This window comes from Cervus elaphus, chromosome 15 (assembly GCF_910594005.1).
Source record: "Cervus elaphus chromosome 15, mCerEla1.1, whole genome shotgun sequence".
NCBI classification, from domain to species: Eukaryota; Metazoa; Chordata; class Mammalia; order Artiodactyla; family Cervidae; genus Cervus; species Cervus elaphus.
Window position 1 is genome coordinate 51,101,025 of NC_057829.1, and position 26,399 is coordinate 51,127,423.

General features: G+C 38.1%; 2 protein-coding genes across 5 annotated transcripts in view; one reads left to right on the forward strand and one right to left on the reverse strand.

The window, feature by feature from the left end:
• The window catches only part of PRKG1 (protein kinase cGMP-dependent 1), a 1,340,863-nt gene that overhangs the window by 567,072 nt on the left and 747,392 nt on the right, over positions 1–26,399 (reverse strand). The gene's annotated exons all lie outside the window — the stretch shown is intronic.
• On the forward strand, positions 18,735–22,539 carry CSTF2T (cleavage stimulation factor subunit 2 tau variant). Its single transcript, XM_043924979.1, has one exon. It carries the CDS (start codon positions 18,910–18,912, stop codon positions 20,728–20,730), a length of 1,821 nt encoding a protein of 606 aa, XP_043780914.1. The 5' UTR covers positions 18,735–18,909; the 3' UTR covers positions 20,731–22,539.

The window sequence follows — 26,399 nt, forward strand, 5'->3', positions numbered from 1 at the left end:
ACCTTTACTTCAGGGGAAGTCAACACAGAGGAAACCAGAAATCAGGTAATAAAACACTACTTTTAATTCCATCTTAAATCCATGTGATTTGTGAGTACAAATTTAGTACTAATCTTCTTAAGGGATACAGTAGCAATAGAAGGATGCTTAACAAACACTGATGAAGACCCGTATTTCCCAACTCCTAACACTAGTGCGGTGGGTCATTAACAGGCTCACTCATCACTATCAGAATATTATCTGGGAGGTGCCTTTGCCTACTTGCAACGCCCTGTTTGTATCTGGTTCTGGACTCTGCAACTTTCTTTCTCAGTGTCTGTAATAGTCTTGATCTCATCTTTAAATATCAGTAATTATAATAGTAAACTCCTACCCATACTTCAAGTCTCAGCATCTTACTGTCAGGAATATTTGGGGTTTTTTGGTGATACTTCTAAGAACCGATAATAATAATTGTGCCCTGAACTTCTCATGTTCTAGTAGTCATCATACTTTGTGAGTAGTACTTGCTTACTTTCTAGTTTTCTTACCAGGCACATAGTTCCTTGAAGGTGGCCAATGGGTTGATCTATTTGTCCCCAGTTTTAGGATGGAATTATCAACTCAGAATATGGTATGAGGCAGGTTAATCAAAAAATAATTAAATAACATTTTTGCATTTTTACTTTCAAAAAAATAAGCTCCTCAAAGGAAGATTCTCAGTCACAAGACAAATGCTTCGATGTGCTATTCACAGTTAATAACCAAGTATTTACTTTACTATATACCACGTACAAAACTTAAAATTCACAGGATGCTTTCAGTCTGCATTGTGTCATGGTTTGCAAATGAGTAATTGCTATAATCTGAGCGGCAGTTATTGATTTGTTTTTATAAAAATAAATTCCTATTCTTTCCTCAGTTTTATTAAGATACAGTTGACATATAACATTGTATTAGGTTAAGGTGTACAGCATATTTGATATATGTAAATGTGTAAACTGCAAAATGATTGCCACACTATGTTATTTATTGGTTGTTTAGTATTTGACCATGTCTTTTCCTTTTAACTCACTTTCAGCCTATTCATTCCTAATGAAACATCCTAGGATCTGAGCAACCAAACAGATCTTTGAACTCTTCTACTTTAGAATGTTTAAGAGAAGAAAATGCAAAAACAGCAATTTGATCAACTAGGATTCTTCTCAAGGACTGCTTTTTCTCTCTTTGAATCCTTCACCTATTGGAGCAAACAAGAAAAACAACCTGAGAAATCCTGCATTTCCACATAGCTATTTACCTAATATTAATGCTCTTATAAAATGTATGTCTTCCTTTATCTACAGGTTATTGTTAGGCTTGTTGTATTATTAACTATAAATGATATTTAATGAGAAACAATAACAAAAATCACACAATAATAATTCCATTTTTATAATGGACATCAATGGGAAAACAGAATTCAGTACATAGGCAGCTTTTCTGGAGCAAATCCATTCTGTTTAATGAGCACTATCTTGTTAAATATGCTTCCCATGAAACTGGGAGAGCATCACTTGTCCTTTTAAAGAAGAAAACCTACAAAACTACGTAAGCAAAGAGAACAGCTTGCTGCATAATGCATAGTTTTAGTATCAACAACTCAACAGCTATATCCACACTGATTCTAATAGTTCACATAGTGCTTGTTGCCTTGGCAACCCAGAGAATGACAGCAATTACATGGAAACACATGCTTCATTTGTTTCAATGCATCCTATTACAGTAAGGTCCTGTAAACCAGGGAGGCTCGTGTATATGCTTAGTCTTGGGATGCTGGCTTATCAGAGTAAGTGACCTGGAAACCTGGGTCCAAGAGACATCCCAAGCAAAATATCTAACAGACTTGGGGCAGATGGTTAAGTCCTAGAACACCAAAGACTTCACAGAAACTTTGGGGTACCTGAATGTCCAGATACCTGGTCTTAGATTTGAAAAATGGGTTTGATGAAACAGATTGCCAGTCCAGGTTTGATGCATGAGACAGGGTGCCCAGGGCTGGTGCACTGGGATGACCCTGAAGGGATGGAATGGGGAGGGAATGGAAGTGGGGCTCGGGATGTGGAACACATGTACACCCATGGCTGATTAACGTCAATGTATGGCAAAAACCACTACAATATTGTAAAGTAATTAGCCTCCAATTAAAATAAATAAATTAAAAAAGAAAAATGGGTTTGAAAATGGTAGGGAATGTTACATTTGACAAGAAAATGCAGCCTCTCATATCTTCCAGGACAATTACCAGAAACCATGGATAACTAGAAGAGCTAGGTTTCTAATTGATAACATAATGATTTTTTTTTTACTTATGGAAGGTAAATCCTCACCTGCTCTCCATGGGAGTGGGAATAAGAACTGCCAAGAAGCATGCAGTAGCTGCAGCATGTGGTAGAAGAAAAAATGAAAAAAAAAAAAAATAAGTGTCTCATTACACCAGGAGAAGTAGTGATTAAGGCCCATTAGGCTGCAAACCAAGGAATATAGGACAGTTATGAAGAGACATGCTAGATATTCACAAGGCGAAGCCTTGGCCTTCCTGGAAAGGGAAGTTTGGAAAGAGGAGATGCAGTGGTTTGGCACCCTAGTAATTCCAGTATATGTGAGCTTCCAAGACTCAAATTGTCTAATAACAAGATTGCAAAGGCCTGGGAAAGGAAAAGTCACATAGCCCATATTAAAAAAAAAATCTATATTTTCAGTGATTATCATTAAAGGTAATATGCATATTACCATATTTTCTAAGAGAAGTTTCAAAAATTCTCTCTGATTTACCATTTCAGGGCTCTTTACGTCATCCCCTGAGACAAAGCAAGGCCTATCCAAGTGAGATGATGAACTCAAGGGTGACACCTTCTCTCCCTTTAAATGAAAGGAAGTCAACTGGATAGAAGATCTAATAATAGTAACAATAAAGATAATTGTTACTATTTTAACATGCTTTTTCTAATGTGGTCACTGTAAATTTATGTCTGTAGCCTATTGAAACACTAACTCCATGGAACAATTACATTTTGGACTTCTCTGGTAGCTCAGATGAGAAAGAATCTTCCTGCAATGTGGGAGGTCCAGGTTCGATCTCTGGGTTGGGAAGATCCCCTGAAGAAGGAAACGGCTACTCACTCCAGTATTCTTGCCTGGAGAATTCCATGGACTGACAAGCCTGGTGGGTGACTGAAACACTCATTCCATAGAGCAATTACATTTTAGGACACATAAATGCCCTCCACATGAGCACATGCCTTTCATGTACTCAAGTGGATTATGTGTCAAAGTGAAGTCTATCACAGACTTAGAAAACAAAGTTACAGTTATCAAATGGGAAAGGTGTGGGGGAGGGATAACTTAGGAATTTGGGAATAACAGATACACACTACTATAGATAAAATGGATAACCATCAAGGACCTACTGTATACTCAGTATTTTGTAATAACTTATATGGAAAAATAATCTGAAAAAAATAAGATATATATATATATATATATCTGAATCACTGCTATACACCTAAAACATAATGTTATAAATCAATTACACTCCAATAAAAAATAATTTTTTACAAGTGAAGTCTATAGACCTCCCAAGGGCTTGGTTCCAGATATTCAATTCAAATGCAAATTCCAGAGGTCTATGTCCAAAGTTTCTGATTTAACCTTCCTGGTGCGGACCCAGGTAATCTGTACTAGAGCAAGCTCCTACAATCACTAGAGATGGCTAATGCATGCTAATTTGAGAATCTTTTTAAATTTGTTAATTTACCTATGAAGCTTGACACACAGTAGAAAACTGAACTCTAAACTGTACCTAATGGAACGGTTTTGTCAAAGAGGGGGATGAAGAGCACCAGGTAGATGAAATTCAACAGATAAAAAAATAAAAAAGACATACTTTAATAAACATCTCTATTATCCTAATCCCTAGTCCTCTTAGTCATAGGAAATTACTTTTTTTTTTTTTTTTGCTTCTTAGACATCTTTTGAGAAATCCCTTATTAAACACACAAATATAACATCCCATATATGTATACACATCTCACTGCAGGGAGAGTAGGAAAAAAAAAAAAAAGAATGGGGACATACTATAACTGCTCTTTTTCACTAAAACATATCTATAGCTGAATATTCTTTAAGTACACATATACATGTTCCTCATTTTTATAATAGTTGCATAGAATTCTATTCAAGAACATATATTTCATAATACATAACTATAATAATTCATCTAATTCATTGCTAACATATGTTTCTAGCATGTAATTTGTGATTACAATGAATGATGCTTCCCAACATTTTAGAACTACTGTTCCAAGTAATAATTATGATCGGGATGGTTCAGTCTCCCTTTGAGTACAGGAAGGAGTCATAATCACAGTCAGTGTATCTGCCATTCTTGAAATGGGTGGTACACACTGTAGCACACAAAAATTTTACTCATAGCATGTAGCACATCCTTCTGTCTACCTTTCTATGTGATTCCTTGGCATGAGGTTCTGGCCACTCTTTCTCTGTGAGAAGAAATCTGAACATCCTATATGATAAGCCCTATATAAGTAGATGGAGAGGGAAATGGCACCCCACTCCAGTGTTCTTGCCTGGAGAATCCCAGGGACGAGGGAGCCTGGGGGGCTGCCGTCTATGGGGTCGCACAGAGTCGGATACGACTGAAGCGACTTAGCAGCAGCATATAAGTAGAAGAAATAAAAATAACAAAGTACAAATATCTATTTAAGTGGCTGTCTTTCATATTCTAAATAAAATGTGGAATTCTAAATAATATTTGGGTGTTTTCTCTGAAGAGACACTGGAAGCTACATAAGAATATTGCTGCGCTGCACAAATACTACTCTGACCAGATACTAACACACAAAACATAATCACTTGCATTTATGTAAGTCCATACGTGCCAAAGGTACACATAATGTTTTAGAGTCTGTAAAACACTTTCATATTCATCATCCTAGTTTTAAAGCTAGAAAATATTTGATCCATTTCAATAGCCCATTAATAAATAATGCCTTTTAAACTTCCACACAAGAAATGTGCCATTTTAAGTATTCCTATATATCTTATTCCACATATATTTCTTTCTTCAGAGTGGTAGTTGCAATGTGAAAGTTTAAATTAATAGCCATCTCTGTTTTACTTTTCACCCTGTGAAAAAATTTAGTTTCTAGGCACTCTGTTTTTATAAGTAAGCAGCCACAAAAGATTAGAAAAGACTTCAGCACAATGAATTTTCTTGGCAAAATAATATATTAGCTAAATGGTGTCTATTAACTCCCTGGTGCCCCTGGCAGCTGGTTTTAGTGCTATCCAATAAATGACAAAATAAGCTTTTGTGAGAATTTTTCAATATGCTGCCATGTGGTTATAGATTTCAGAGTTTCTTCCTGTCAGTTTTATGCTGCATTTCTTTACAAAACTGACAGCCAGCTGACAGGGCAAGAAAAGTTAGAAATATTTGGCTGGTGGTGAAATTAACAAAAGTTTTCCTTTGGGGGAATAAAACATTTATTCTAAGTGTAGAAAAATAAGCTATAACTTTCAGGAATAAACTATTTCTCTTAGTCATACTGTCTGGAATCATATTCATCTCTTACTTGTGGTAAAAGCCTGGGCACAGGATCTAGCCTATCTAGAAAACTGTTTAGATAACTATGCACTTCGGTTTCCTCATCTATCAAAAAGTCCTCAGAAGGTTATTGTGGGGGTTGAACGAGCAGTTATCTAGAAAGTACTTGGTACAAAGCATGGCATTGTAACAACAGCAGCTTGGCTTCACGTGGCCCTCTTCTAGGTAGTAGGTGTGTGTGTGTGTGCACGCGAAGTCGCTTCAGTTATGTCCAGCTCTTTGTCACCCTACGGACTGCAGCGTGCCAGGCTCCTCTGTCCGTGGGGTTCTCCAGGCCAGAATACTGGAGTGGGTTGCCATGCCCTCATCTTCCTGACCCAGGGATGGAACCCATGGCTCTTACGCCTCCTGCATTGGCAGGCAGGTTCTTTACCACTAGGGCCACCTGGAAAGCCCCTTAGCTCATAGGGATGCATTTTAAATAGTCTTTTAGAGTCTACATTTACAAAAAGACACCTGGGGTTGTATAATAATACTGCTATATATGAAACCCTTAGTTTTCCAAATATTATGAGTAAATGTTAATAGTTGATAATAATTTTAATCCACAACTAAAAATGGGAAGACTGTTGAGAGAGAAAAGAAGAAAAGAATATAAACCTATTGCTGCCATGGCTGATCATGATCTTTACATTCCAGATCTATTTACTAAAGTGTTTACTTCTATCTTTGCTCACAACTCAAACATGCTTCTCCCAAATTAACTTTTTATAACAACCTGTCTCATCTGCTTTCTCACTCAACCACCCACAAGTTACTGACAGCTGCCAACCCACATGCAGGAAAAGCGCTGATGTCTTCTCAAGGAAGGAGGCCAAAAATGCTACAGTTTGAGGTAAGTAAACAGATCGGCCTGGAGCCACCAGGAGGAAAACCAAAAGGCAGCAGACTTAGTTTTGCTTCCTATAGTGCTGTTCTTTCTAGGAGCTTAGGATTCTATTCTGCCGTCCCTGGTGAGTAAGTTATGATGACGCTTCACTTGAAAGCACAGACTCCTGGTTAAAGGTAAACTCATATTCGTATCATTTCCTTGAAGTACAATTAATATTTGAAGTTACTTGCAATTCTTAATGTAACTAAGAAATAAGCTTGGTTATATTTTATCCATGCTATAGTTAAATACTGCTCTCAAGAAATCATGTTTTAAGGTTAGAGTTTAAGGGCTAATCAGAAAATAATAAGCTGCTCATTGAATAAATGGCTGGCGACAATGTGCTATCCACCAAACAGCCGTGGCCACATACCCAGCGTCTAGATAGAGAAGAACATAAGGGGCTGGCTGTCATACTGACTTCAAGTCAAATGCAATCAGTAATAAGCAATTATATATATATGTATTTATGTGTATGTATGCATGTAAGAAAGAGAGAGAGAGGGGACCTAGCATGGTAAAGAGAAATAACAGTCTCTTTTCTTAGTAATAAAAAAAGAATTCCTTGTCTTTTTCCTCAGCAAGAGGGTCAGTGGGTAAACAGTAGTTATATTTTCATTTTCTATATACCTCCCAGGAAATCAAACAAATCAAAAATGCATTTGGAAACTGTCTGCTCAAATCCTGTATTCTCTACCTCGTCTGACAGAATGGAAACTCCTTACAGGCGCAGCTGTTCTTTTGCAATAAATTTGAATCTGAACATCATAAATCCTCAGGAAAAGTTCCAGAGAGAAGCTAATAAAACTTTCTAGTGAACATTTCTACTACAGCAGGGGTCACATTTCAGGTCACATTTAAATCCCCATACTGGCAAACTCAGTACCTCCCTTTCCCATAGAACATGTTCCATAAACATTTACAAAATAGGTGCTGAAACCATTTTAGCTGATAAAGAATAACAGGATTCCTAAAGAGTCATCAGGCCATTGCCATCGCTGATCTGAAATGTGTGATTTAAGCTTCCTTCCTGTGGGAGAGGCATATGTGTTCCTGCCCTCCCCCTGTCTGCAGACACCTGCTTGGAGGAGGATTTCTGGGAACCTGGCCTCCCTGCGGCAGTCCTGCAGGTGAGAATGAATGCCTGCAACAACTGCTCAGTCCTGGGACTTGGCAGCAGACGCAGACCACTAAACTAGCAGGGAAAGTTCTGCCCTTTCTTGATTCTCCCTGCAGGAATCAGCTTCTCTTTTCCAGACTCCTCATGGGTCGTGGGCTAAAACACACAATCCCATTTTCAGAGCGAACAAAAGACTGAGCTCCAGAGGAATAGGTCATTGGCACTTCCCCGTTTCCCTGCAGGCACTGGCTTTGTTCTCCAGAGACAGGAGGGAGCTGGCAGACGCCTGCCAGGGAGAGAGGAGGTCTCTCACTGCACTGCCATGCCAGAAAAGTGTGTGCAGCTACTTCAAGGTAAACGTCACACAGTAGTAATGAAGACGATAAGTGGAAGAACTCTTATTCTTTGTTATTGTGTCACTTAACTGCCAGAAACAGAAATACTCATATTTTTCAGGTGAAAGGCAGAAGAGTTTGATGTTTGAAAATGTACCCTCTATTCATCTTCAAGAAAATCATACATTATATATGGGTGAGCTTTCTGAAGATCATGAATAAGTGACCACACATTTCTTTACTGTTTTATATCAGACTATTTTTTCTATCTATAAATCAATATTTTTAAATCTATGTAAAAATTACCCACTTGGGGAACTAACATCCTATTTTTGCACCGACAGAGGGAGTGATTTAAAGAACTGTTGTGGAAGAACTCTCTCCAGTAGGAGGCATGTTGTCAGGGGCCTCTCCATCTTAGCAGGTGAAGGAGGTTAATTCCTAGCACTGCAGGGGTCTGTAGATCCCCTCCAGCTGATTGCCGGACACCACATAGAGTTGTCAGAATCTCGCTATCACCCTGGATCCAATCCCTTTCCCATATTGTACCAAATCATGGATGGACATCAAAGGAAAGCAACACCTCTCTCTCCCAGGAAGCTGGAATCTGTACTCAGAAAAACAGATCATTCTCTCTGGGCAAAACTGTAACAAGGAAATCAAAAGACTATAGAAGTGGAAGAAAGAGTCCCTTAAATGGCAGTGGACTCAGGAGAGAAATCAGAGTGATCTGGTTCTTCAAACAGAAGAGAGAGGCAGGGGAAAGAAATACGGAAACAAGAGTATCCTGAATGCATTACAATTGCCCATTCTTTGTTTTCTTAAAGATTACTGCATTACTACATGTTATTCAGACTAAACTGCACTCCCACCACCACCACACATACAAGTTCATATGATGAGTTTGCTTTTTAAGCCCTAACCTCCAACGTGACCTCTTCATTAAAGAATTAAAGTTAAATGAAATATAAGGGTGGGACCCTAATCCAATATATCTTCATAAGAACTGGAAGAAACACCAGGCTTCCTGCTCACAAAGGAAAGGCCACGTGAGGATGCAGCTAGAAAGTGGCCATCTACAAGTCAAGAAGAGAAGCCTACAAAGAAGGCGAATGTGCTAGTATCTTGATCGACACCTCTAGCCTCCAGAAATGCGAGAAAATAAAATATGATTGCTGAAGCCAACCAATCAATGGTATTTTGTTATGGCAGCTCCAGCAGACAAATACACTGTTTGTGGGTTCTGTGAGCTAACAGCCTAGCATTAAAATACCATTCTCTGCTTTTGCTTATCATGGTTAGAGTTGGTTTCTGTACTTGTACCAAGAAGCACTAGTTACCACATTCCTATAAACATTGGATTTTACATTTTATCTCCTGTGTGACTCTGGAGGAATCTCATTGTCTGATGGCAAATTTGAACTGACACTCTGAAGCAATGTTTTTCAAAGATCGCTCAAATGTGATTAAAAAAAATCCAAAATACACTCTGTCATGCTGGTTTTTGTTGCTGTTTTTAACAATCTGAGCCCCCGATGAAATGTTTCAGAAAGACCTCCTTCCTGTAACTTGGTATAAATATAGTCTTATTCTATGGGCCCATTGAGCCTCAGAAGAGAGATACCAGCCTAACTTGTGAAGCGAACAGCACTTCCAACATTTCTCTCTGAAGTTGGGCATTGGATTGTTCTGGTTACAGAAAAAAAAAAAAAAAAAAATTCACAAGTTGTTCAACAGGATGTCTCTATTCAGGATCCCATTTCAGGGCTCATGCTTTTCCACAGTTTATGAGGACACTTCCTTCCTCTGTGTTCTTTCAGGTGACATCCTGAAGCAAGAATACGGAGCTCTGCTTCGTGTCCAATTAGTTCTGCTTTCCCATGTTTGAATAAATGGCCTCTGTCTGCCAGTGTATGCTCAAAAGTGGTAGTCCTAATGATATTCTGGACACGACCGTAAGCTCAAACAGGTATTTCGTGTGCCAGACCAACACAGTGTTGTATAAGCCTGTATCCTCCACAGTCCAAGTTCAGGGCAGGCCCTTTCAATAATAACGAATAAGTGGAATTTCAGCCAACTAAATATTTGAAGAGTGTATTTCCTGATTCAGTATAAGAACTCAGTGAGCACCAAAAATGATCAGTAAAATTCTCATTGAAGTGTCCTATGGGATTCAGCCTAAAAATGATCCATGTTCAACTACAAACTTACCACAAATTAAAACGGCAATGTTATCCAAGGTTGTCTCTGTCCAATTTTTAAAATAATATCATCTGACAACAGACCATTCATTCACCCAGTCCAATCCCTTCAAAGATAAAAATGAAGACATATTTTACCTCAAAAAAATGAAGATATATACTAGATTAAAATTTGTGTCTCTTTCCACTTAAGATGTTGCTTCCTCCACTACAACAATTCATTCTACACAACAAAGGTAGATTAATAATTACTACAGAAAATAATGATTAAAAACAAATACGTGATTTATTCCATGCAAGAATCTATAATCCATGCAAGAATCTAATACAGGTGCTGCTACGGTCATTTAAGTGATGCAGGAATGGAATTACGGTGAGGTTAAGTAACTTTCCCCAGGCTACACAGTGACCTGTTGAATTAGGCAGTCAACTCAGGCCTCTGATTTAAAGTGTACATTCTTGGGACTTCCCTGATGGTCCAGTGGCTAAGACTCCATGCTCTCAATGCAGGGAGCCAGGGCTCTATCCCTGGTCAGGGAACTAGATCCCGAAGGCAACAACTAAAAGGATCTTACATGCCAAAATTAAAGATCCTGGGCAGCCAAATGAATAAACAAACAAATATATTAAAACAAACAAACAAACAAACACAAATAACCCCTTTACTCTACTGCCTCTCGGAAGTGCTGAGAAGACTTTGGTAAAGTCTGAAGACCTAGATCTTTACAGGCTACGCCAGTAACCAGGCATCTAACCCTAGTTGAGCCCCTTGTTTTCCCTAAGCTTTGTTTTATCTATTAAAGAAAAAAAAAAAAAAAGAATGTGGTGGAACTCCAAAGTCTCGCCCAGGGAGAACGTTTGGCTTTGTTCAACCTTGCATCCTAGAATGGTGTTTCTCCAGCAGTTTCAAATTCATGTAATCTCCCTCTTGCCAATAAAAGTAATTTGTTTCACATATAAGTAAATGAAATTTACCATTTGTTCACATTAAATGCTTTTCAAAATTTGGGCGGAAAATGTTATGGACCAATCTTATTTTAGGTTTGATAAATTTGGGCTCTTTCATTTTTGTGGAAAATTCATTATGTATCTAACCAGATGTAGTTTAAAAATCCTAATGTGACGTTTAACTACAGCCATGCAAATTGGAAAAGGAAATATTTTTTCAATTGCTTCAGTCTTTATATCATACCTTACAGTCCATCTGCTGCCACAGCACTGACTGGGATGTCAAAATCGCAATTAGTTACACTCAGAGACAATCAGGAAAAGGGCCAAGGCAGACTGTGTCCAGGTCTCAATAACCTGTGATTACTGTGAAAGAAGTTTAAAATCAAGAGACCTAGTTTCAGGCTGTAGCTTTGCCACTTACTAGCTATGTACCCTTGGGAAATTCATTCAATGGAATAATAATTTAAGAGCTTGAGTTCTTGAATCAAATGACATGTGTGCAAATCCTGACTGCCAGTTAACATGGACACACTCGTTAAATTCTCTATGCTTCCGTTTCTTTAGCTATAAATCCAGACACTGAGACTGCCTATCTCAGAAGGGCTGTTGAAAGGATTAAATAAAACATGATATTTAATAAAACATTTATTAGAAGGTCTCCTTCCTGTTAAAGGCTCAGAGTTTGGTATTAAGACTAGTATCTGTATTTTAAGTGAGACCATTGCAAGGTAAAGTTTTATTAATAAATAACCGTCAAGTTTCTACATCTTTAAAATTAGGACACAGTAGGATGTACCTCGTGTGATTGTTGTCAAGATCAGATGTTGGAACCCAAAGAAAACTATTTTGTAAACTAAAAGCACTGAATTATCATTTGGTTAACACATGTAAATTGTTATCATAAGATGACCTTGTAATTATTTTTAAAATATTTACTGGGTGTTTAGAATATAAAAGACACTGGACTAAGTAATACAAAGAATGTAAAACAGATGTGGATTCTATGCTTAAGTGATAACACAAGAATAGTCGTGCCTCTAGTCCAAGATGGAAATATGGACATGAAATCCATACTCTGGTTCAAGTATTAGAAAGGAAAGTACAAGTGCCAAAGATGTCATGGAGAAAGATTAGATAAGACTGATAGCCTTAAATCTGTCATTATTCAATGCTCATATTTCAGAAAGAATATAGCCTACTGACCCCTGAATCAAGTTTAGATTTATGAATCTGATTTTCAAAATCTTTTGTAATCTATCCCCAAAGACAATCTTCTATCATGCTACTTAATAACTCTATTGGTTTCTTCTGAGGACATAAAACACCAGGTTCCAATTTTATGTCTTGGCTATTCTTGGCTCTTGGATTGTTCTCCCTATCTTCTGTACATACCAGATTATAACCCATCCCTTAAATCCCAGCTCCATCAGGAAGTCTTCCCTGATGATTTAGACTGATCCACTCTCTTTATCACACTCCTACACACTTTATTTACATATATATTATATCAAATAATAACCTGGAAGAATTATCACTGACCTAAAATAAAATGACAAGCATCTTGACAGCAGGTTCTCACTCTGATTGCATACATGCCATTTAATGTCTGTTTTGTAAAATGAAAGTTTTGTGGATTATGTAACTCTAAGGTTATTTCCCATCATTTATTCAATATATAATATGCATCCACTTGTGCCTATCCTATGCGATGAAGATAGAGCAGCAAAGAAGAGAAAGTATCTATCTTTCTATGATTGTCTCCTGTTAGCTCAGTGATTCTCTTATCAGCCTTCATCACAGAATCACCTTGGGAACTTGTTAAAACTGTACACACACACAAGTTCCTGATGCAGTAGGTGTGGAGTAGGGTCCCAAATTTTGCATTTCTCAGATGATTCTCATGCTACCAAACCAGAGACCATACCTAGAGTCTATTCTAGTGGAATGGCCATATTTTTCACTGCTGTATTGTCAGTGCTTAGAATAAATATTTATGTAATAAGAGAATAAATGACTTTGTTAATTGACAAAGGGAAATCTAATTTTTTCCTTAAATGATGTTATAGAAGGAAAAGTACAATTCTGTTAAAAGATAGAAGGAATACTATAATCAGAAAAATAAGATAAGGAACAGTTTATATTCAAAGAAAAGTGAATTAACTTCCAACGTAGAGAAAGGAGGAGGAAGCTTAGAGAAACCTTTGAGGAATGGCATATTTGATCTATTCCTTGAAGAACACACACATTTATTTTAAAAATGTCTGTCATAGCTAGAAGTGTTTTAGTGCCTCTCTTTATAATTTATATAATTAACATAGTGAATGGTTTTTAAAGCCCTCGAAGTCAATAGAATCTTTACATTCTGATGTAAGGTTTGGTATCTGGAAATAGTTAAACATCATATTTTTGCCAAATCTTGTCAGAAAATTGGTAATTTAGTTGCATAACTCAGCTTGGTTGAAAACAAGGTATGCCTTTGAGTTAAGACACCAGTTTTCTAGGATGACTTACAAATGGAGCTCTGAAACAATTTCTGGGCAGGAGTTTAAAAATAATTTTGAACACTGGAGTTTCAATGGATTAAGGTTATAGTTTCTGAAGATGATTAGTTTGAAGAATGGCCCCCATTTGGCCATATACTCTGATGTTTGTTTAAAAATCACTTAGTATGGCTGGTATTTTGATATATTCAAAGAATTGACATCTAAACATGAAAGATGCCATGTAAAGTTTTGTTTGTTTTTCACATTGTATGCCATGCTATGGAGAAGGCAATGACACCCCACTCCAGTACTCTTGCCTGGAGAATCCCGTGGACAGAGGAGCCTGGTGGGCTGCAGTCCATGGGGTCGCTACGAGTCAGACACGACTGAGTGACTTCACTTTCACTTTTCACTTTCATGTATTGGAGAAGGAAATGGCAATCCACTCCAGTGTTCTTGCCTGGAGAATCCCAGGGATGGGGGAGCCTGGTGGGCTGCCACCTGTGGGGTCGCACAGAGTCAGACATGACTGAAGCGACTTAGCAGCAGCAGCCATGCTATAAATATCTCAAGTTTAAACATGGGAACAGAGAAAGCAGTGTAATATGGAAGGTCTTCCAAGGCAGGTGTATGAAAAGTATGCATTAGTATCAGGAGATAGACAGGTTCCTAAAAATTCTGTGTAATTCTAGGTTACCCAGTTTAAAAAGAAATATTAGCTCTGTGCTTTGAGTTAAATGCTGGGTCACACTGGAACTCTGTGGGGGGTGGGGGGCATATCAAAACATTCGTCTAGTTTGTTTGGAATACAGGAACTAAAGAGAACATACAAGGCCTCTGACAACAGCACATTCTTACAGCCTGGCTTTTCCCTTCTTGTTTGTCCCCAGAGCTCCTCAGATACCCTATTCATCCATCCTTTGAGTTCAGGGTATCTTCACTGCAGGTCAGCATGTCCTAGCTCTTCTGTGGCTGTCAAGTCGCTAAGTCGTGACTGTCACTTTGTGACCCATGGACTGTAGCCCTCCAGGTTCCTTTGTCTATGTGGATTTCCCAAACAAGAATGCTGGAGTGGGTTGTCATTTCCTTCTCCAGGGGTTCTTCCTGACCCAGGGATCAAAGTCGTGTCTTCCACATTGCAGGCGGATTCTTTACCATCTAAGCCACCAGGGAAGCCCATGAATACTGGAAGGGGTAGTCTATCCCTTCTCCAGGGGATCTTCTCAACCCAGGGATCAAACTGAGGTCTCCTGCATTGCAGGCAAATTCTTTACCAGCTGAGCTGCTAGGAAAACCCATATCTTTTAACAGGTGTACTAAACATTGGCCTGATAGAAATGAAAAAAGCAAATACTTCAAGTCCCTCTGTTTAGATCAATGATTCCTAAAGGGGTGTTCCTGGACCAACAGCAAAAATATCAGCCAATGATTTGTTAGATATGTAAATTCTCCAGTCTCACCCCAGAAATACTGAATCAGAACTGGGGAGGGGAGGTGGTGAGGCCCAGCAATCTGATTTAACTAGCCATGAGTCTAGGTGAATATGACGTATGCCAAAGTGTGAAGACCCCTGGTTTAGATCTAACCAGAAGCAGCAGTAAAGAAACTCTCTTACTATCGCTATACAAATTTTTATGAACTTTACAATTTATTTTAATAGCCTATTATCACCCACATGATTGACCATTTAATATACACACAAGTATACATGCAATCAATATTTAAAATGGCTTTGCCAGAATGTATGTTAAAGAGTCATGGCTTTATCAGTAAAGACATGATATGAAAAGGAGACAAATGAACCAAATGAGCTTCTTTTTAGTTTTCTGAAATACCATGCTCAACTCCCCTCCATTTCTGCCCCACCTCAATTAAAAGAATCAGGGGTGGGGGGACACTTTAATTCCACTTGTTTGACTCAGTATGAATAGAATGCTTGATTTCTAATTTAAAAAAAATAGACATGCAACAAGCAACAAAGGTTTACTGTACAGAACAGGGAACTATAGTCAATATTTTATAATAACCTATAATGGAAAATAATTTCAAAAATAATATATATAACTGAACTACACACACACAAAAAATTCTACTTTTTGAAATTTAGTAACATTTATCTTTTTGCCAGTTTTTCTAAATAACCTATGGAAATCTAATAATAACATACGAGATACAAAATTGTAAATATATTTGTGTAGGATATAAGATTAATATACATTAAATATAAACCTGTTATATTTAAATTATTAATGATATCATTCAAGATGCTTCTATTCTTTTTTCTACACTTGATAAATATTCTCAGAGAAATGTCATACTATGATTATATTTTTTCTTTCCCCTTATATGTCTTCTGATTTTTGCTTTATGCATCTTTGCTTCTTTGTTATTTTGTCTAATGGTTTATGATGTCTATCTTCTTTGTGAATAGCACCTTTTATCATTAAAAACATCCATCTTTGCTTCATTTAAAATAAATACATAAATAAAAGGAAATGAAATAAAAATACATAAATAAATGAAAGGAAATTAAAATGAATAAAAATTAAAAAGTAATGCATTTAAATGAACATGCATAAGTTTACGTGTTCTCCCTGCCTGAGTAGGTAGTTGCATTTTAACCAGGTTATTTTCATGACGCAGAACTTCTGAAACAATGAATATTTCAAAATGATGAGAACTTCAGGGACCTTAACTAGTTGTAATGGGTGGTGATATTAGGACCCTGCTCTCCAGCTACCTTCCCCCAAGGATGGCACATCTCTCTACTCCCTGTGATTGTCTCTGGCGCTGCATCTGCCACCTGATGTTTAATGATAATCAATTCAGGTCTTTCTCCCTTGCTAGATGATGAAGTCCTTGAGGGCAGAAGTTTTGAGTTCTTCTTTCTGTTCTCTGCACGCAAAAATTTTTAATGAACAAATGCATGTTTGTTTCTTGCACATCATTACAACCCACTCTTGAAGCATTTTATAAATTTGCTTTTTTTTTTTTGCTCACGTCCTGGCATTTGATTCCTTAGAACTGCACTTTCCAAGATGGTAACCATCAACCACATACACTTCTGAGCTGTTGAAATGTGTCTACTCTGAACTGACATGTAAAATACTAGACTTAAAGTACTGGGTTTCAGAGACTTAGCACTACAAAAGGTAAAATATCACTTTCTATTTAAATATCAACATTTCATTCATAATTTTATATTGATTATAGGTTATAATGGTATCATTTATGTTGTATTTAATACTATTAATTTTTTAAAAAATCGGCGGGGGGGGGGCGGTTAACCCATTTTGAATGAATAACTATGTCCAGGCCTGCCCCGGTGGTCCAGAGGCTAAAGCTCTGAGCTCCCCAGGCAGGGTGCCTGGGTTTGATCCCTGGTTGGGGAACTAGATCCCACATGCCAAAACTAAGATCCTTATGTCTCAGCTTGCTACATGCCACAATGAAGATCCAGCACAGCCAAATAAATAATTAAATAAATATTTTTACAAAGTTACGCCTAAACCTGTTTCAAATAACTATTAAAACACTTGAAGATAAATGGATGCTTTGTCTGATTTACACCTAAACCCACACCCATCTCAGATGTATTCCTTGAACTCTGATATCCAAGGTTCATAAAAATTTTTTTCACTTTTAAAATTTTTTTAATTAAAGGATAATTGCTTTATTGTAACACAATTTTTTGATGAAACTTAAAGTTTCATAATCCCTTCAAAAGGAATATTTAGAATAAAATGAGTCTCTGCTTGAGTTAAGACTTAGGCTATAAGCAGTACAGTTTATAGATATGTAATGTAATCTACATATGTAATATTATTTTTCTAAGTAACCACATTAAACAAAAGTAAAATGAGTGATGCTAAAATATATTTTCCAATGTATTAAAAATATCACTTTAATATGATAAAGTAAAATTTTAATGAGGCATTTTACTTTTTATATTGTTTTCAAAATCTTGCATATATTTTACTAGTATACCTCAATTAATATGTTAAATTTTAACTGAAAATAGTTTTGATTTAAATTTATTTCTTCATTGCAAAAGTCAATTCCACACCCAAGTTGCTCTAAACTTACTAAGAAGTTTTCCAAAAGTCTAAGTGAATATCAGTTTTTATATTTAATGTAAGTCATGAAATTAAAAGTTCAATCTCTCAGTCACACTAGCCATTTTTCAAGTACTCTAGTGGCCTCAGTACATGGCAGATGCTCCGGAGCTATGAGGAACTAACCTGGGTAAGAGGTCAGGCTTTGCAGGTTACCAGCTGTTTAGCAAATCACCAAGCTTCAATTCTAATTTCTTGTTAAATAGAGACAGACCCACATTCCACATGTTTTAACTTCTCCTAGCAAAACTAGCAACAGAAGAGGTACTACTGGTTTCCTCCTTCATAATAGAGGTGGCGGAATCATTGCATCAGGTAATAACAATCAGAAGCAACCTGTATGCCTAAAGAATAGTTAAATGCACTTAACTAACACGCTGTAGCCATAAAATTCAATAAATTATTATTAATACTGGTTAATATAACTAAGAAAAAATATTATTTTGAAAAGATTGATTGCTGAGTGCGCGCACAAAAATTAACGTGTAAGGACCAGACACCTCTCCTCAGGGATTGACTGAAGCAACAGGATGGGGGCGGGGATGGAGCTAGCACAGGCACTCAGCTTGTATTTCTGGACAGCTATTGTCCAAAAATGTGTTTCTAAAATAATCTATTACTTTTGAATTTTAATGAGAAAACCCAAAGTCTACTTTGAAATAACTACAGTTCCCCCTCATTGCCTGCACTGTGATTTTAAATATAGCTTAAAGGTACTCTACTAAGGAGAAACTGATACGCGGAAATATTTCTACCAGAACACAGAAGACTCCACCTTAATCGCTTTCAGTTAGCGGTTTCCCGCCGGTCAAACGGAAGCAAAACCGCCCTTGACGTCATAGAAGGCGGCCTCTCCTCGTTACCATGGTGAAGTTGACGCGGCCATCTTTACTGTGGTCGACCCACACCAAGCTTTTCCCAGCGAGGGTGGTGGAGCGCCGTAGAAAAGTTTGCAGAATAAGAGGTGAGAAAGGAATCATGCGCCTCAGGAAGGACCAAGAACAGAAAGCATTAGTTTAGTTAGGAAAACATAGAGGCGCCGGTGCTGCGTATTAGCGGAACGATTCAAACAGACTAGTGAGGTTTCTGCCCGGAATTTAAAAGTTGTTTCCGTTGCTCGGCGGAAGTGTGGGTCGGCAGAGGACGACTTGAAGAAGCCGCTCTCCGCTGTGTGGCGATCGGAATCATGTCGAGTTTGGCGGTGAGAGACCCGGCAATGGATCGATCACTGCGTTCCGTGTTCGTGGGGAACATTCCGTATGAGGCAACTGAAGAGCAGTTAAAGGACATTTTCTCAGAGGTTGGTTCTGTTGTGAGTTTCCGGCTGGTATACGATAGAGAGACGGGCAAACCTAAGGGTTATGGCTTCTGCGAGTACCAAGACCAGGAGACCGCGCTTAGTGCCATGCGGAACCTTAATGGGCGGGAGTTCAGCGGGAGAGCGCTTCGCGTGGACAATGCAGCCAGTGAAAAGAACAAGGAGGAGCTAAAGAGCCTAGGGCCTGCAGCGCCTATCATTGACTCACCCTACGGGGACCCCATCGATCCAGAAGATGCTCCTGAGTCGATTACCAGAGCAGTCGCTAGTCTTCCCCCGGAGCAGATGTTTGAGCTGATGAAGCAGATGAAGCTCTGTGTCCAAAACAGCCACCAGGAAGCTCGAAATATGTTACTTCAAAACCCACAGCTGGCTTATGCGCTGTTGCAGGCACAAGTAGTGATGAGAATTATGGATCCAGAGATTGCTCTGAAAATTCTGCATCGCAAAATTCATGTCACACCACTCATCCCAGGGAAATCTCAATCCGTTTCTGGCCCTGGCCCTGGCCCCGGCCCTGGGCTCTGTCCTGGACCTAACGTTCTGCTGAACCAGCAGAACCCCCCGGCCCCTCAGCCTCAACATTTGGCCAGAAGACCTGTGAAAGACATCCCTCCTCTGATGCAGACCCCTATCCAGGGTGGAATTCCACCCCAAGGCCCGATGCCAGCCGCAGTTCCTGGCCCTGGCCCCTTAACTCCTGGCGGAGCAATGCAGCCTCAAGTTGGAATGCCAGGAGTTGGCCCTGTGCCCTTAGAGCGGGGGCAGGTGCAGATATCTGATCCCAGAGCTCCTATGCCTCGTGGACCCATGACTGCTGGTGGCCTGCCTCCTCGAGGACTGTTAGGGGATGCTCCAAATGACCCACGTGGAGGGACTTTGCTTTCAGTCACTGGAGAGGTGGAGCCCAGAGGCTATCTTGGCCCACCACATCAGGGTCCTCCAATGCACCATGCCGCTGGTCATGACAGCAGGGGCCCTTCCTCACATGAGATGAGGGGAGGGCCCTTAGCAGATCCTAGAATGCTCATGAGTGAGCCCAGAGGACCTATGATAGATCAAAGGGGCCTACCTATGGATGGCAGAGGCAGCAGAGACTCTCGAGGGATGGAGACTCGAGCCATGGAAACAGAGGTCTTAGAGACACGAGTGATGGAGAGAAGAGGAATGGAGACCTGTGCAATGGAAGCCAGAGGAATGGAAGCGAGAGGCATGGATGCAAGAGGAATGGAGATGAGGGGCCCTGGCCCCAGTTCGAGAGGCCCTATGACTGGGGGAATTCAGGGTCCAGGTCCTATTAATATGGGGGCAGGTGGTCCTCAGGGACCCAGACAGGTTCCCAGCATTTCAGGGGTGGGAAACCCTGGACCTGGCATGCAGGGGGCAGGTATGCAAGGAGGTGGCATGCAGGGGGCAGGCATACAAGGTGCTGGCATGCAGGGGGCAGGCATGCAAGGAGCTGGCATGCAGGGGGCAGGCATGCAAGGGGCAGGCAAGCAAGGTGGAGGCCAGCCTAGCAGTTTTAGTCCTGGGCAGAGCCAAGTAACCCCCCAGGATCAAGAAAAGGCAGCTTTGATCATGCAGGTTCTTCAGCTGACTGCAGATCAGATTGCCATGCTGCCTCCTGAGCAAAGGCAGAGTATCTTGATTTTAAAGGAACAAATCCAGAAATCTACTGGAACTTCTTGAAAGGTTTTAGAAAATATTTGGTGGTAGTCTCACAAAGGTTTTCTGTAGCATAGAGGATGGGTAGGTGCAAAAAGCTGACTTCTGAAACCCCACACTTGAATGATTAGGGTTTCTTTCCTCCCAGAACCTAATTTCATTTCTTGTTGTCTTTTCTTTTAAATTGTGGGGTAGGGGGAGGAGGGAGTGGGTCTGTTTAATTCCCTGTAAATATACAAAAATAACTGAACATGATTATATACCAAATAAGATTACAAAGGTTATGCAGTATTATTAAATGTGTCTACAAGGTGTTAAGTCCATTTTAAAAATACTGAGTAAAACAATGTGAAAACTGCATAAAGACTAAAAGATGACCTGTTCAAATGGTAATGTACTGAGATAGTTTAACATGTTTGGTTGTGTAAGAAAATAAAGATGTTTACCTCAGAATTACAAGATGTATTTTTTTGGTAAGGCATTTAAGGTACAAAATCCTATTTCAGGGGCAATACAATGCTGTATTGGTTTAAGCATTGTCTTACTATAAATTTTGGAATTACTTCAGGATGTTAGAGCTAACCAGATAATTCTCAACTTGTGGTATTTGCAATTTTTTTTTTCCCCCTGAAGTTAAGGACACACCTTATTAGCATGATGTTTTATTTATCTGGCCCTTCCAGCAATATTTTGGTCTGGCTTTTAGCATGACTTTTCTAGGACAGTTCTAGGTCAACTAAGTTACTCAAATCTGCTCTGATGAGACTGTATCTCTGAGTAATGTCCTATTTGTCAGCAGCCTTGAATTAATTGAATCTAAATAATTCTCTCATGTTCTTCCCCAAAATCATTGTGTAGGGTCTCGTTGATCTGGATGAATTATACACAGCATTGGACTTTTCTTAAATAATCTATTATTTTCTTAAATAGTGGAAGGCTTCATGCAGTAAAGCTCTCAAGTTTCCTAGAAAGTCACTTCCATTACACAGATGGTATCCATATGGTCAACCAAAATAAGGAATTAAAAATTTTAGTCTCAGCAACATTTAAAATGCCTTTTAGTTCCTATTTCAGTTTGCTTATCTGTCACCATTTTATCAGAATAATTGAGGCCCAGATTTAAAGGTATTCTTGTAGCCTGAAATACACTCAATTGGTTATTACTTTCCTTTTACAAGCAATAAATAAAGTAATTTAATTCTAATATACATACCCATGAGACATTTAAAAATCTGTAGGAGGTGGGGCTTACCAGGTACCTTTAGAGCTACTACCTGATTTATCTTTAAGCCTTTAGGATGTGAACAAACATCCTTTTTTGTTTGTGAGACAAACACTTATATGATAGAATAAGTAGTAATTAACAGAAATAACCCAAATAACATCCAGAAATGCTGAAGTAACCAGTTGATCTTGGAAGAAGAAAAGCCAGTATCTGCTTACAGAGGGAAAATAATAATATAAAGTAAGCCTAGAAATATTTTCCCTTTGCAAGGTTTTTATACCTTAAATGGATAATTGATTCTTTAAGTTTTCCTCCCTATGATGTTTCCTGGGGCCTATTTTACTGTTTTATTGTTCATACTGTTAATTTCCCCATGTTTTCTATATGTGTCCCCTTATTGGAGGGGATAAAACACTCCTTTATATCTGTATAGTTCTTGTTAATATGAACTCAGAGTTGGCTAGGTTACTTCAAAATTCTAGTTACTGTATCCCAAAGCTTTCACTGAAAGATTTTTAACTGAAAACCATTAAATTTTAATGTTCTTTGTTGTAGTAAAATGTGCATTGTTTAATGCAGACTGAAAAATAAAATTTAGGCTGAGTCTAGTATCTGGTGTTTTTTTAACAAATGTTTTATCAATCTACTGAGAGTTCCATGGGGCCTGAATACTGTGTTCTTTTAAATGAAAAAAGGCAAATCTAAAGAAATTACAGGGATGGATATAATTTTTATACTAATTACATAAATACTTGTGTATTATATATCCAACCATGTTTTATCTGTGGTAGGTATCAGTAGCAACATCCTGGATATTCAGACATTTAGGCTTCCTGTCATTTATATTCCCCACAGAGAACTCTGTATCCCAGGAATGCCTTATAGGTACTGTGACTTCATTACTGACAGCACTTGTTAAATTGTCATGCAGTAATGGCAACCCACTCCAGTACCCTTGCCTGGAAAATCCCATGGACAGAGGATCCTTCCTGGTAGGCTCTAGTCCATGGGTCGCAAAGAGTCGGACACAACTGAGCTACTTCACTTTTCCTTTCCCTGGTGGCTCAGATGGTAAAGAATCCACCCGCAATGAGGGAGACCCGACTTCAGTCCCTGGGTTGGGAAGATCCCCTGGAGAAGGGAACAGCTACCCATGCCAGTATTCTTGCCTGGAGAATTCCATGGACAGAGGAGCCTTGCAGGTCCCAGTCCATGGGGTCGCAGAGTCAGACATGACTGAGCGACTTTCAGTGTATTTTACTTTTATCCGCTACTCCCTACTCCCATTTTTAGTAGATCAGGAAACTCTGAACATGGACTGTTTTACTCATTTCTATATTCACTATATATAGCAAAAATTGCAAGTGAGAAGGAAGGACAAAAATTTTATCAATTTTAGTGGAAAAAATCCTATTAACACATGAATTTCCCCACAAATAATTTAAATTCAACACAGAACAAATGAGCTCTAATAACTATTTGCATTAGAAAATAAATTAGAAACAGATAATACAAGCAATCACCTTCACTCTGCTAAGCTGACTAGAATAGATTTTTCTCCTCATTTCCAATTCACACATGGTCGGACCCAGTACTGATGGAGAATAAATATAAGCAATACATGTCTACTACAGTCACAGTCTGTTTTAACCCTGGCATTCTGCATTTTCCCATGTATGGGCAGACTACAAATAAAATCACAAATACACTCATAACAATAGTAAAGGTAGTGGGGTGGAGCACAGATTTGGAAATGCCTCTTTATGGCTTATTCCTTTTGGTCTGTGCATGTTTTGGGGAAATAAATGGTCAGCTTTAATCAGTGCTTGCTCATCGTCCTTTCATATTATTGATTAATATCACGATATGTTTTAATGTTTGCTGATATCCCAAGACTTCTTGTTTGGGAACGTTTGATAAGATACAAACAAGATACCTGAATCTCAGGTAAAGGTAGGCTAATCCAAGTGAGATATGTATGACTTTTCAACTCTAATTCTCAGAATTCTAAAAGTAGAAAGCTTTTCCTTTTTTTTTAAAAAAAAAAAATCCTAAATACAATCACATCTTGCAAAGCTTCTTGCTTTTCCATGCTGTGCTGGGACATCAGCTAAGCACACAGAACCTTATTTCCTATTGTGTGTCAGGCTATTCTCTCAGGTCTGATGAGGTTTAAGGATAATTATGTGCAACAACCTACTGTGGCAGAGAAACCAAATTATCAGTTACACCTCACAGTCTTCTCACAGCTTCTTGAAGCTTTACACTGCCAGGTAATCACCAGATAGATTTCTGATTGGAGCTTGCTTTTCTCCACCTTTTGTTGAGAATATAGTGAAGACCTAATTCGTTTTAAGGAAATGAATATATTTAAGCTAATAAACATAACTAATGTTAATACTATTGATAGTATTACTATATATGATATTGATATCTAGTATGCTAATATATTTCATATGTATGTATACTTCAGATCTTAACTGAAACAGATCTTTTAATATTTTCATTTGCTTCTATGCACCTTAAAACAAAAGTTGTACTCCCCCAGTTGAAAGTTCAGTTTCACAGATAATTCATATTACAAATGACCTTTCTCATGAGATGTTAACAGACATATTCCTTCTTGATATTTTTGTACCACAGAATAAAGCTTATGCCAGTAAAGGACATGTAATGTAACAAAGTGATTTGGGGCAGCAGTGTCAAAAATAACAAACCCAGTGCTTCTTTGCTGTATGTAAAAATTCTGAAGTATGTACCTAGTAAAAGAACCAAGATGTTATGGTTAATGACAACTCTTTATAATTAGGAGTTGATTTAGCTCCGAAAGGTAGGTAACTAATTATCACAGAGTTAGAATAAAATATATAACATTTTAACCCATAATCAATTTTGTATGATTGAATATGTATATATCTGCAGACATCTGAAATCCATCTCATACGTGTCACAAAGTCTGGTCATTTAAAAAATCTTATCTGCTTGATTACGTATTTGTTGTCTTTCACAAAAGTAGACTGGGTAATTTCTTGGGCATCAAGTAATAAAACCATCACTTTCCCACATTATTTTATTAGCTATTTTAATCAAAATTTGGTTTTACTATGTTACTAATATTCAATAATTCTACTGCAAAAAATCTGTAGGCCACTTCAGTGTACCTACCAGCCTTTGATTTCTTTCCTACCTCAAATAGATTTGAAGGAATTTGTACCTACTTAGGAATTTACTTATGTATTTATCCCTGACCATTCCACAGAAAAAGATACAACATCTCACTTCCCAGTTTATCTTAAAGGTTCAACTTAATAATACATAAGCCACATTAAAAATGTTATATTTGAATTAATGTGATGGAAGGACCAATATCGGCCCCCTCGGTGGCTAAGAGGTAAAGAATTTGCCTGCCAATGCAGGAAATGCAGGTTCTATCCCTGGGTTGGGAAGATCCCCTGGAAAAGGAAATGACAGCCCACTCTGATATTCTTGCTGGGAAAATCCAATGGACAGAGGAGCCTGGGGTGCTACAGTCCATGAGGTCTCAGAGAGTCAGACACAACTGAGTGAGCATGAACACATGCACACAGGGAACTATATAGGGCTTGCTTGGTGCATTAACCTTCATAAAGTCATATTCTATATCTCAAATGTAACGTAAAATAATATAGCAATATAAATAAGAAGGACTAAAAAAACTTGCCAGACACAAACCTCGCTCCAAGAGGGTAAACACAGTCATTACCTATTAATAGAATATATGTGCTATCTTTAGGTAAACCTATAGTCAAAATGATTTCATCACCGTACACATATCAGACATCAATCAGAGAAAAAATCCTCATCTATTTTAAGAAACAGAGAAATTACAGTATTAAAATCTCTAGAATCACATATCTCCCTGCATCCCACCACCATTAATTTTGTCAAAGTTTTGTCCTGTAGAAACTTTAAATGTCTTTGGACAAGGGACCCCAAATCTGTGGCTTGTAGGTCAATTGAGCCTGCAGACATGTTTTGTCTGACCAGCCAAGGTTCTCAAGATTTTTTAATTTGAATGCATTTACATATATGCTCCTATTTGTCCATAAGTCCACCTTTCCCTGAATCTTATGCTAGGTTATTCATTCATTCAATTACTTGCCATTCCTTATAATGCTTTGAGTTTACAACTCCTGATTTTACTTTGCTTTAAAACATAGCTATTAGATTTGATGGAAATATTTAATTTGTATTTTAGATACCACATATAAGTGAAATCATATAATATTTGTCTTTGATTTATTTCATTTAGCATAATACCCTCTATATCCAACCATGTTGTCACAAATGGCAAGATTTCATTCTTTATGAGTGAGTAATATTCCACTGTATGTATAAATACATATGTCACATTCATATATCCATTCATTTATCCATTCATCTATCCAGGGACACTCAGCTTGCCTTTATATCTTGTCTACTGTAAACA